Source organism: Trichoplusia ni, chromosome 11, assembly GCF_003590095.1.
Source record: "Trichoplusia ni isolate ovarian cell line Hi5 chromosome 11, tn1, whole genome shotgun sequence".
Taxonomy (NCBI): domain Eukaryota; kingdom Metazoa; phylum Arthropoda; class Insecta; order Lepidoptera; family Noctuidae; genus Trichoplusia; species Trichoplusia ni.
Window position 1 is genome coordinate 1,569,294 of NC_039488.1, and position 13,480 is coordinate 1,582,773.

The window sequence follows — 13,480 nt, forward strand, 5'->3', positions numbered from 1 at the left end:
AAATAAGCTGTAAATAAATAATGAGGAATTAGAAATAGTTTATGGAAACATGATATTGGTAATTATATATAAAATCTTTATTTTCACTATTGCCGACCAACAATAGTTAAGTCGTCAATTGTAAAAAAAAATCAAAATAATAAAGTGAATTTTCAATTTTTGAAGGTCAAAAATATTTCAAGATTATAACACTTTTTGCGTAAACATTATCGATACATATTATATTGATTAGGTGAGTTAGTCGTGTGAGCGCATGTTGATGTCGTCGTGCCGCTCGCGCTCGGTCTCGCGGTGGTCGCCGGAGACGCGCGCGCCGGCCGACGTGCCGGCCTCGTCGTGCTCGCGCTTGCCGGGCGAGTGCGGCGCCGACGGGGCTGACTGCACCAACCGCCCCATCAGGCTAGCGCTCTTATCCTTACGAGGCCTGGTCCATTCGTGCGACAGCACCCGGTCCAGCGTGAGGCGCAGCGTGATGTCAGGCTCGAGAATGTGTCGCACGATCGACTTGGCCGCCGGAGTAACTGTATCGCGGATCCTGGATCTAAAAACCCAGTTTCGCGACATTTGGTCCTTGAGTAGTTTGCGCAAGTTCGAATCATCGAACGGCATGGAAGCGTTCAGCATTATGAAGAGGATAATTCCGAGAGACCACACATCAGCTAGTTTGGGATTGTAGGGTGTGCCACTCACCACCTCTGGGGCGGCGTACGCAGCGGATCCACAGTATGTTTGACTGAGCACACGCCGATTCTCACCGTCCGTGCAGAATCTAGCAAATCCAAAATCCGCCAACTTCACATTGAAGCGTCTTGATAGTAAAATATTCTCGCATTTCAGATCACGGTGTGCTATATTCTTGCTATGCAGATATTGAAGGCCACTAGCCATTTGTCTAAACCAAATCTTTGCTTGGTTTTCTAGCACAACTCCGTTCCGTTTTATAAAATCTAACAGATCGCCGTTGTCAGCATATCGCATAAAAATAAACACCCTTGGTCCACGTTGTAAAATACTGTGCACTTGAATGATATGGGGATTTTCGATCTTAGTCAATATGTCAAGTTCACGAGGAAAAAACTTTTCTAAAAAATCCCGCGGAGCTTTTTCTTTGTCAAATATTTTGCACGCGAGGTGCATCCGCTTTGGGCTGGCTGAATCGCAGTACTCAGCCAGGTGGACGGTGGCATATGATCCTTGTCCGATTTTCTTGCCGATGAGATAGCCTCGTTGTTCCAAGGCATTCACCTCGGAGCTTCGAGGGCTGAGGCGCTCAGCCATTGAGCTCTATCGACTTTATCCTAACCCGTTTAGGATACATTGGACATCTCACTACTCACGTATGTCCAAGGTTTCAGTGGCCCTCCTGTCAAAATGTAGGCTTTTCGATTGATATAAGCTTTCCACACAACTCTCATGAAAGAGAGTAAATCGATATAATAATAATTAATCGTCAATAGCACGCACAAAATTTTGTTAAAATATTACGACATCACAAAGAATTTGGATATAAAAAACGCTTTCACTAGTAAGAAATCTTCCAAAAAGACGTATTTGCTACATGGATGACTTTTTTTTCTTTTGTTTCTAAAATTAAAATGATATTTTATTTCAGAAAAGCCAGTTATAAAATATATTTCAAAAAGATGTTATTTCGCTTACTGCGGATCTATGCAATGTGAAATGGGTTAAAAGAAGGTAGAAGATTTTAAAAGAGGATTATTACGATAATGTTTTGTCTTTTGAGTTTTCACATGAAAATTAGTTCAACAGTATGGTGTTAAAAATTACCTTAATTGACACAATTTAATTGTCAGTATACTTGTGTATTTCTATATTCTTACGCAATTGCTCTTTAAGATTCAAGAGGAACCGTTTATTTATTTTGAAAGAATATCATAATTTGCTAATGAAAAAGTCTCACAAAGCTGTTTGTGCAATTAGGCTGTGAGGATGAATAGGAAACCTATTTCTTAATCTCAATTGCGAAGTACAGTTTAAATTCGTAAGTATTTTCTTGAAGTGACTAAAATAATATGCAGATGTATGGAATCGTCAATCTTGACTTTTTGTTATAGGTAAATGGATTTTCACTATTATTATTCCTTGGAAAGTTATAATCTACCATTTCCAAACCTTTGAACTTTATTTTCAAAGTACCTACCTACTTAAATCTTAACTGAACAAAACAATTACCAGAACCTGGGCATATTTATAATAAATAGCAAAAGAAAATTATTTGAACAGTTAATTATGCTTTTATTTTTATCGCTAATTATGAGAGAGTTTCATTTTTATTTATATCTATGTTACCTACTTTAACGTTATAGTTTTGGTTTATGATTTTCTGAACAAAACAGAGGGATGACGTTACAGTTAAATAAATTCCATAGTCTGTGGCTACACGAAGTTTTTGCGTAAAATGTCAAATTGAATTTGTCAATGTCAAAACATTGTTATTTGTCAATTTGTGACAGTGAGATTACGCTATTTTCGGTTTTGATTTGATAGAAAATTTTGTAATAAAGTAGGCGTTTTCATGAATAAATATATTTTATGTAGTGTGTAAGATAAATAAATAGTTTGTTACTTGTTTGATATAGTAAAAGTGACATATTAAAGCCTTCAAAATGATGAACCAATACATAAAAGAGTTGGAGCAAGTAAGTACATATTTAAAAAATGATGTGTTGTCTTCTCTTTTGATAGTCTCTATATACATAGTTTGATTACAGGATCCTTTCGACCCCGATGAATTTGTGGAGAGGATGGTTCGGAGGAGCATGCAGGAGTCGCGATTGCAGGATGATCAGTTTGATCCAGAAATGATTCATGACATTTTTACTCAAGCTATCCAGGACCTGAAGGTTTGTGCATTGAATTGACAAATACAAATCCACTTTAACGCACATCAAAAGAAAACATTTGATACAGTAAAATAACATGTAAAATGTACAAATTGGCGGTGTTATCGCTACTTGGCGATCTCTTCCACACAACCATTGTATGGAGTGGAATGATCCGAAATCAAAAAGGTAGTTGATGCGCATACACACAAAACTATAGTTTTAAAAATTTCAAGCCCTACTGAATAGTTACTAATGCAAGACCAATCGGAGATAATGTAACTTTAACAGTTTGTAGATGATAATGAAAATCAATTGTCTGATTAAACTTGTGTTTTAACTCTAATATTATTGTATGTGTTCATTTAGGTTCTGCAAGAGAGGCAGGAGAGGAAATGTGCAAGATTAGAGCAATCGGTTCAAGAGGAGGAGAAGTTATATGGTGCTAAATTAGCTGAGATCATGGACCAACATACGGTATCTACCATATACTATGTTTAAATAAAGTAACGATTTATTCACAATTGAGCTGATACTACATATTTGTTGCCAAGTGAGCCCCAAATAGATAAGTTAGTCCAGTTAGCTTCAAAACTAGTTGGGCAATTTTGGTATATGGGCGTGAGTACACCATTGCATCATTAAAATATGAATCATCCTCAGGACCCCATCTAAATATTTTTATTTTTTCCTATAAATCATAACAGGAAATGTACTCGGTAAAATGTTTGTAACTAGTATTTACCTACTATAGCCTCATTAGGATATGAAAAATAATTAATCAACATATCTAAAAATAATAATCAGTAATAGGTATTGGCGTAGTTGTTTATTACACAAACAATTGTAACTATAATATAAAGTTATTCCAATATATTGATTTACTTCAATTTATTGTTTAAGTATTGGCAATGTCTGGATATCATAAATTATAAATTTACGTTGATCAAAGAAGGTATGATAATTATTATATTAATAAGTAAAAGTAGAAGCACCTATATAGAATGTTAAATCAAACCAAATTGTCTATTGTAATTGATAATGTACACTAACCAGTACTAAAACATAAAAGGTAGAGAAACAATTATGGATTCTGTTGGATTCTGAAAACAGCAAATTTCAAATAATCTGGTAGAGAAACAGCACTTGATTTATTTTCCTTGTTTTAACTAACATTTATTGTACAGTTCCATTGCACTGCTAACTATACATCTAATTGCGAATAATATTTATTCATACTAAATTTACAAAATATTTAATATTGATATCAATAGATTTCTTAGTTTAACCATCCATCCATCCATTTAGTCATTCACCATTGCTCCTGATTACTCCTGAATAAAGACAACTTACCAAGCACTAAAGAAGTATCCTTAGCCAAAGTATCTATAAGAAGTTAAGATCACAAATATTATGTGCCTCAACTCTCTTCCTTTCAGCATTGCGTAGGAGTATTCAGTACATTGGATGAGCGTATGTCTCGGTGCGGAGGTCGTGCGCTCGACGTCGGTGAGAAGCTGGGTGCGGCGCGAGCGCCGCGAGCCCGGGCTGCGGCCGCGAGGGACTTGCTGTCACACCTCTCACACTTCTTGAGTCCAGGACCTGTTCTTATTGATCTGTTCAATGATGCAAGTAAGGTAAGAGTGAAAAGACCGAGTTTTATATGGTATAAAATGTTGCTTTAATGTGCACTATTTACTGTTTATGTCATATTATGGTTTAAAAAATGGGATTTTGTACTGTGTGTACTAAACCATACCTATAATAAGAAGTTTCACTTTACATTCAAGGTAGGAATAAACCCGTCAACTTGATATGATTACATGCATTGCAGATCAGAATGACGTAAAAGGCAAATTAAACTAATAAACATTGATATTTCATTTTGCAGTTAAATGAAGCAGCAGATGTCATTCAAAAACTTCATACAATCGCACAAGAACTACCTCCGGACAAGTTTGAGGTTGCTAAAAAGAAAATAGAAGCGAAATACGATGAGATCGAAAGAAACCTGATTGAGGAGTTTGTAAAGGCACAGAACCAGGGCAACTTGGCTAAGATGAAGGAAATAGCTAATATTATGACCAACTTTAAGGGGTACTCGCAGTGTGTGGATGCTTTTATTGAAACCAGTCAGATGGTAAGATGGCAATCTTGTAAAATTTAAGTACAAAATATATTCTTATCTATTTTTGTTATGTATAAGTAGACAAGTTGTTAAATACTTCTCTGCTATTAGTTTTTTTTATTTCGTTAGCAATTGTTTTTGTTTTGTTAAAAGTTAGAAGTAAATAAAAAGGGTTAACTCGTTATTCCCTGTCTTTGTATGCACATATTATGTCCGTGCTCTTTTCACCCTAAAGACGAAACGAGGCCTGCATTAATGAATTCTAATTTTACTTCATCCACATTTTCAGAACACGCTACTAGGAAAAGATATATTCTCAGCTGTCTTGCCTCTATGTAAGAAGAACTACACAATCATAAGCAGTGTGTTTCCCAACCCAGACCAAATCATGAGCAAGTTTGTCCTGAACATCTTCCACTTGAAACTGCAGAAGTATATACAGACGAAGCTCGCTGATAAGAATGATGTGGAAAAGTATTTGAAGAACCTTTATGATATGTATACCAGGTAAACAGCGGTCCTTAATATAAGTGTTTTTAGCTTAAGTCCCTTTTTTGTATTAAATTAGACACTGTTGACGCAAATGGGAATAGCTTGAAAAAAGATGTTTGTGGGTACATACTTTTGGAGTGAGAATTTATTCTTGTAAACTGAAATCTGTCTTATAACTACAAAGTTAAGGTTCATTTTGCAATGGTATGCCAACAAAAAACTAATTCCATCTTACCGTTCAGTACACAACGCGTATGCGACGAGTTGGTAACAGCTGGTCTAGTATCCGCGGAAGGTAACACAACAACAGGCGACCTCCGCCGCGACGCGCTCGTCAACGGCGCAATGGCGGGCGCCAACGACGGGTACGCGGCCATGGAGACACGCAGACTGAAGGCCGTCTTGTCTAACGCGCTCAATGTGTACTATACCGAGAAGCAGCATATTAAGAAACAGATACAGGGTGGTGGGTGAGTGCATTAACTATTTTTTATAATAATAATAGATTATTACTGTCTCATCGTCAGCCTATTTGTGCACACACGCAGTTGACGCAATGCCGTTCATACTTGACCGGTTTTTACTTAAAAGCGCTTGGAACTAGGGATTCTATATGTAGTATTTAAGAGATGTGTAAATCCCACGTGTTGATTGCTTATATTAATAAGGCTTAATAAGGGCAACTATAAAACCCAAAATCACTGACGATAGCCGAACCTATGATTGAATAAATCAGTCAAGGCCATATCTATTTTAACTGTACCAGTTTCAAGTTTCGCCTTTCTGCTTCCAAATTCATTACCCGACCAAAGGATTTTTTTTACAAGTATTGAATACTTGAAAGAATACTAATTCTTTTATTCCTTTCCTAAGCTTCCAAGAACTGAGACGTGACTTGCAAGCGGTGATAGGAACTCGCGCTAATATCAACATAGCTCAGATCGAGAACTACGGCGGGGAGACGTTCCTCAGTGAACAGCTCGTGCAGAAGATGATCAACGACGCTAAGACTTCCTTCACTAGATGCAAGACTGTGAGTAACTTAGTACATTGATTTTATTTTGTATCTTAGGTTTGCCACCAGTTTATAATTATACTAGACAGCCAGCCCGCCACCAATGATTCCATGGAACGTTACATCGGCATAGTAGCTAGCCTAACTGTTAACTGTCCTGGTTATAAAATAACTGGGTACCAAGGTTTGTCTAAATCCCATATAATTCAGTGGTTTTTGCGTGAAAGAAGAACTAACATCCAAAAATACAAACTTTCGGGTTTATAATATTAAGGCCCGATTTTTCAATCGTCAGATAACTTTTATCTGAGGGATAAATATGGCCGTTTGACATATTTTTCTATACAAAAGCTGTCAAAACGTCAAACATATTCCTTGAATAAAAGTTATCTGGCGATTGAAAAATCGGCCCTAAGTAAGGTTATAGAAGTTTCGCCTCCACTTTATACATACTTGTTACTTATTTGGATATAAACTTTAACCATTTTTTTTGTCGGTATATTGTGAAATGTGAATTACGCTTGGAGCGTTTCACACCGACTAGAAAAACAAAATATACTCGTATCATAGCAATTTAGTGACACATACATTTGTCATGGCTGCTTGTGCAACTCAACTTGGCCGCTGTGGTATCGATATTGGCGGTGTTCACCGCCTCACCCTATTGTGAATAAATATATATTTAATTTCCAAAATTTCAATATCACCTGCATTGTTTACTGCTTGTTGTTTAACGAAAAATGGGAAAAATTGTCTATGCAGGCCAAGCCGGTAATTACAATTCAAATAGTTGTCTATAAAACTCTTTACTTTTGCTAAATATTAATTTAGAAACTCGTTCCTAATAAATTAGCGATACCTTTGTAATATTGCATTTCCGCATAGTGTAAAATAATTTGTAATGGATTTCTATTCCATCATTAACTGTACAAGAACGTTTTTATGCATGCGATTATTCAAAACTATTTCATGTCACATAAATATGAAGAAATAGTACACCCGCACACAAAATAAATAAAGACTTTAACATTATACACATAAAGTTGAAAATCCTTTACAGCTAAACACCTAAGTAATTTACAGTATAAGCAGTATTTTTCTGCGAACTGTGTCGATATTGTTTATATAATGTTTAGGTACTTTGGATGACATTACGATAATACAAGTCATGTATTGTGAGCTTCGGGGCCGGCGACTAACTGTCTAGCATTTTATCTGACTTAGTTTGTTTATAACGGGACAATAAACTGACTTATTAATTAAGTTATTTTTATTTTATCTGAGAGATGAGATGTATAGTCTATACAGTTCTTTTTTTTCATCTAACTCAACTAATCCAGTATCCCTCCGGTTCATTAATAATGCCTCATAAAATGATTAACTTCATTTTTCTTATTTAGTGTCAATGAGTCTTTTATTTGGATTATTGTTTCTACATTGTAGTTTTGGTTATGTGTTTGAGTACTACAAAAGGTCAAAATGACAGATAAGGAGTAACTTAAGTGTGAGCAAAAAATTATAATAGTTTTGTAAAACTATTAAAACAAACAATGCTGGCGATTGAACTTTATGATTCCGGTAGATTTTTGCATGTCATTGCTGGCCTTTGAAAAATGTCTAATTCGAATTCGCGTGAAGTGAAATTAAAACATGACTGGAGTTCAACTCCTTTTTTCTGAATATAAAAATAAAGGCAAAGGCAAAGCTAAGCGTAACTATGAAGAAACCTATATTTCATGAATACTCAGCCAATTTGAATTTGTTCCAGCTGTGCACTCCTACCGAGTTGCCGGGCACGACGGTGGCGCTGCTAGACGTGCTCATCCAACACCTGCTGATAGAGCACGTGGACTACGCGCTGGACCTCGGACTGCAGTCCATACCGATCGCCGAGAGCAAGTCACCGCCACAGGTACAAATGAAGTAGAATGATGTGTGAAAATAATGCTAAGTTAAGATGGCATTCAAAACTCTAAGGTTTAGCATAGCAATAATATTGTTTTAACTACCGACTTCAAATAAAAAAGTGCTGAGCCTAACTTTGTGAAACTTTTATGGGTTTAAGTTTAACTTTTATGGGACCAGATGATAGCTATTTTACGTTGAATGAAACAAGATGTCAAACTCAGCGGCTAAGGTGAGCCTTTGGAGTGTCCGACGGTCTCACCTCATTAAACATATTATTATTTTGTGTTTATTTCGTCTACCAGATTTATTTCTTCGACATCGTGAAGCAGGCTAACAAGATCGTGCGAATGTTTGAAGAACATTATCAAGAATCTGTTCAGATCTGCATGAAGTGAGTAACATTAGTATAGACTAACAACCTTTTTCAATAACCGAGAAGGACTGTCGTCATGCTGTCCTTGTCATGTTCATGTAAAATATAGAGACAAAAAGGCATTTTAGAAAACCACAAATAATGTGAGTTAAGAATATTATGCCGACGGTTTCTGTTGGCTATCCTGAAAGTTCAGAAGGAGTTCAGTTTTAAGCTTACTAGTTTAGTTTTTTAAACGACTAATGCACTAGGCAATTGAATCTTTGTGAAAATTCCTGAGCTAGAAGAGTTCAAAAACATTAATTCCCCACGCACTAGACAGCCAGACTCAGGACAATCGTTTGGGGATCACACAAACGCTTGTCCTATGCGGGGATAAAAGCGCGTCGCACATAGTTAGCGTGGTTATCTCACCAACCACTCGCCTATCGAAATTCGTGCACAGATTGTGACTCGTATTGATGTGATATTTTATTCAGTTCGACACAGAAACAAACTGACTGCCTGCAGAAAAAGAATCAAATAATGGAACAGCTTGAGAACAAGCTGGACGCGGGGCTAGAGCGAGCTATAGTGGCGATAGTCAGCTGGGTCAAGCTGCATCTTCAAACGGAACAGAAGAAGACGGACTTCAAGCCAGAAGGGACATCGATACTCTTGCCTCACCGGTAAAGGAATTGTGTTTTTTTTAATATCCTTTCGCATTGAAGGCATTGGGTCTCTAGAGATTAAATGGTATGATTTAGGGACGTATAACTGCATTTCCACTGAAATAGGAAATAATTATGGGTTATAGTTCACAAGTTCACCAATAGAAACGCTTTGTCTATAGAAATATATGAATATTCAAGTTACCTCACTCACCAAAAGAATGCATAGGCACACTTGAAGTTTTAGAAACTTTAGGCATTTAAAAAGTGCAATAGACAATTCGTGTGGCGGGTGCAAATTGATAACTAATCAATTTAGACAGTAAACAATATTTATTATGACCTTGTAAACATCAAATTCTGCTTATAAAGACAAGTCTTACATCAAATAATTGTTTTCACGAATGTTACATTTTTCCGCTGACGTCTTAAATCTCTTACAGAATGCTGATCATGCTGTATTCGTTTTTGTTGTTTTCTATCTGTAGTAATTAATTTAGGTCGCGTAAACATCAAATTGGATAAATTTTTAATTGCAAATTCAGACGTTTTACTTCTTTTACTTGAAATAAACTATTTTTTTAAATATCTGTCTGACTCCAATAATCAATTGCCATTTTTAATATTTAAAAACGCAGAAAGCGAAGTGAATAATATGAGCAATTAAATACAACGAAAGAAATTTAAAACCTAGACAGGACTCGAACCTGGGAATCCTGGCTATACGCGCCACTCGCTTTACCGACTAAGCTACCGAGTCCTGTTTAGGATTTTTTTGTGTACTTAGTATTTAATTTCAAACCAAATACCATTTCAACACACTGACATCACCAGGCATGTCTCGCCGTCGTATCCTACCTGAACAACGTGATGGACAAGATCCACGGCGGTCTCGACGGTGACAACCTCCACGCGGTTACTCTGGAGCTGGCTGTCAGGCTACACCGCGTCATATACGAACATCTGCATAACTACCAGTTCAATTCCGCCGGTAAGTTGGTGTAGCTATCGGCGGGGATCTTGAGCGCTGACCTTCACCTGCGCAGAAGTGATTTTTTGGGTCCCCTTTGAGGTATGAAGTGAGGCGCGGGGCGGCTTAAAGTGCAGTGATTGTTCCGCAGCGCATCGCGTCATAGCCGTCATGAGTGATTTGTTCTTTGATGCAGTTGCATGGAACTCAAGACTCAATTGATTTGCGTTATATTTCGTCATGATATGATGCGCAAAGCGATCCCCACTCTTTCGCCGAGCGCTCAAGATCCATGCCGGTAACTATAATAGGCTAAAGTAAACTAATATTGGGATTAACACTGATTTAATTAGGAGAAAATAAGCATAAACTTACCAAAAACCTTGAACGGAGAGCGAGTGACAATTCACATCAACTGTCAACATTACTAACAGGAGTGTTTACAAAGTTTGCTTATTTTATTGCATTTACGAAAACACCTTTCTAACAGTAAGTTGGTGATAGGCTGAAGAAAAGGAGGTTTTAAGTTGTGCGAGTTTATGGGAAAGGGATTTTGAATATGATGATTACCGTTTTGCTGCTTGAGGTGTGAAATAAGGGATTTGATAGATAGGTACATAAAGTACAAGTGTACTCATGCTTAGAGATTGTATATTACACAACAGCTCAATAATTTGTTGAGTTGTTTCGTTGGTTAGCTTTGTAAAGTGTCTATATGACAACTATAACGCTGACCTTGCTATAATATGAGAATATAAGTAGAATTACAATTTAAATGAAAACCAATTTAAGTAAAGCATATATCTTAAAGGTCCAATCAATTTGAAAATGAGCTGATACACATGTAAATACTTGAAAATGAAAAAAAAGATGTTTTTTTTTAATGACTTGCGCTAATCAATTTCTCGTGTGACGGGGATTTCATAGCCATCCAAGGCACTTGCACAAACACTAATGCTCGACCTACTAGTCCGCGCCACGTCGCGCAATTTCGGTTTGGTGTCGAGGCCACTCGACTGCATCACCTTTGCTCACTGTAGCAATTTCAACCAGGATAAAAAATCCTACTTTTGCGTTCGATATAAATAATAATTCCAAGCTTTAACCACCCCTCTCCCACCCAGGTGCTATGATAGCAATCTGTGACGTCAAAGAGTACCGCTCGGCGGCGTGTGGCCGGGGCGGCCGCGCGGCCCCTGCGCCCGCGCACGCCCTGTTCGACGCCCTGCACGCGCTCTGCAACCTGCTGCTCGTCAAGCCCGAAAACCTGCACCAGGTCTGCGAGGGAGAGACTCTTGTGAGTAAAATTAAATATCTATTTTTATTAAAAACAATCATATTTTTTATTAACTTTTGTGAGGATGATTTATTATTAAATGATGCAACTATTTACTCACGCGTATTCATCGGAATTGCTCGACTAGTTTCGGGCAATCAGGTTCGCGACCCCGCTGCCGCGTCATTTTATGATAAAGGACTCCAGTTGGGTTCGAAACGAGCTGGGCAATACCGTTAAATACATGCGAGTAAGCCGTTATTAAATAATTTATTATTACTTCGGTTCGGTCCGAAACTAGTCAGGCGATCCCGATAAATTCGCACCTATTTAGTAACGCGGAATCAACATTGCGACATTTTTAAAAACCATTTAAAGTAAAAAACCTGAAACTAGACTCGTCAGAAACAACTAACAAAATATCTTTATCCCTGTCACACCCTCCATTGATGTGTAAACTCACTCTCCACTCTATCCTTATTGAAACTGTGTAATTCCATTGTCAGTGTGATTTATTAATATAAATTAAACAAGTTGAAGGTTGTAACTACCTATTTCGTCTAACACGAGACCGGTAGAGCCAATATACCTGAACTGCAATTGTCTTCAATAAACATTTTTCTGTACAGGCGGAATTGGATCATTCAATACTACACAACTTCATACAACTGCGGGCAGACTACAAGACCCACAAACTATCGAGCTTCCTCAAGGGACTGTCTTAATAGCGTAAATCGATTAGTTCCTGGTTGATCTAGCCAGTAATAAAAATAAACAGCCGTTACGTTCTATGACTATTTCGAAAATTCGAAAAAAAACATCAGATGTGGAAAAAAATTCGACAGCAAATTATACTCATTACGAATCAATTTATATTCTTATTTTAAAGGGGATTTACATTGCGTCTGGTGTTTCCATATTAAAAATATACCCTTTCTATAGGCAACAGGCTTTTTGTTTTGCTTGAATTTGGTCCAAAGTTTTTATCAGGTGTTATTTTTAGTCTACGTTTCGTTATAATAATTATAGTATCTGTGAAGGATATAGGGAGCTATTACTTACTCCAATTATTTTTTTCAATGGAAACTTTATGACTTTGAGATATCATAATAGAGCTCCTAAAATATCGGCCTTAATACACAAACCATCGACAGAATTGTACCACCGCTTACCTACTGTTGAGAATGGTCTCTAAGTAATGTCAAAGACAATTTATACTTAAGTATTTATACTTGTATTACATATCTAAGTGATATACCTATAATATTGTTGCTTTGTATATTAGTAATCATTATAAGTTTTATAAGCAATAAAAATATTTAGAATGCTATTTCCTTCTTTTATTTCGTATTTTATTTATAACTTTATTCGCTAGTAACGATGACCTTATATATCATTAATCTTTTAATACGCCTTACCTAAGTATTAGCGAATTCATTAATATCATTACGAAATATTGTAAAGATAGATTGCATTACGCTGACAAAGAGGATGTAGAACGATTAGTTTATTGGGCAGCGGTAACGGAGGCGAAGCGATCCGCGACTCGTATCATGTTGTATAATGCTTGCATAGCGCCTTATCAGCGGTATCTATACGACATAGCTTCACTACGTCCATTCATAAGTTCGCCCCCCCCCTCCCCGGCCACGTTATTTGAATGGCGCGCGTGTGTGCGTGCGCGGGCGCGGGCGGGCGCCGCGCGCGCCGCTCTCGCGCAGTGCGAGCCGAGCGCCCGACCTGCCCGTACTGTCCCGAGCGCGACGCGTGTCTCCCCGCTCATAACAGTGATATGCCCACAAGTTCAGTGTAACAACACATTGAT

The 13,480-nt window shown here is 37.3% G+C and overlaps 2 protein-coding genes across 2 annotated transcripts; one reads left to right on the forward strand and one right to left on the reverse strand.

The window, feature by feature from the left end:
* Nucleotides 1–55: 55 nt before the first annotated feature.
* On the reverse strand, nucleotides 56–1,589 carry LOC113498618 (testis-specific serine/threonine-protein kinase 2). The gene has a single exon (XM_026878696.1). The coding sequence runs from the start codon at nucleotides 1,276–1,278 to the stop codon at nucleotides 238–240; it is 1,041 nt and encodes a 346-aa protein (XP_026734497.1). The 5' UTR covers nucleotides 1,279–1,589; the 3' UTR covers nucleotides 56–237.
* A 982-nt stretch (nucleotides 1,590–2,571) lies between these two features.
* On the forward strand, nucleotides 2,572–12,985 carry LOC113498617 (exocyst complex component 5). Its single transcript, XM_026878694.1, is given in 15 exon segments — nucleotides 2,572–2,660; nucleotides 2,733–2,864; nucleotides 3,213–3,320; nucleotides 4,283–4,480; nucleotides 4,735–4,983; nucleotides 5,261–5,478; nucleotides 5,706–5,933; nucleotides 6,337–6,496; nucleotides 8,247–8,390; nucleotides 8,689–8,777; nucleotides 9,239–9,399; nucleotides 9,402–9,427; nucleotides 10,244–10,400; nucleotides 11,504–11,676; nucleotides 12,285–12,985. Coding segments are annotated over 15 exon segments (2,172 nt in total). The 5' UTR covers nucleotides 2,572–2,627; the 3' UTR covers nucleotides 12,381–12,985.
* Nucleotides 12,986–13,480: the final 495 nt, after the last annotated feature.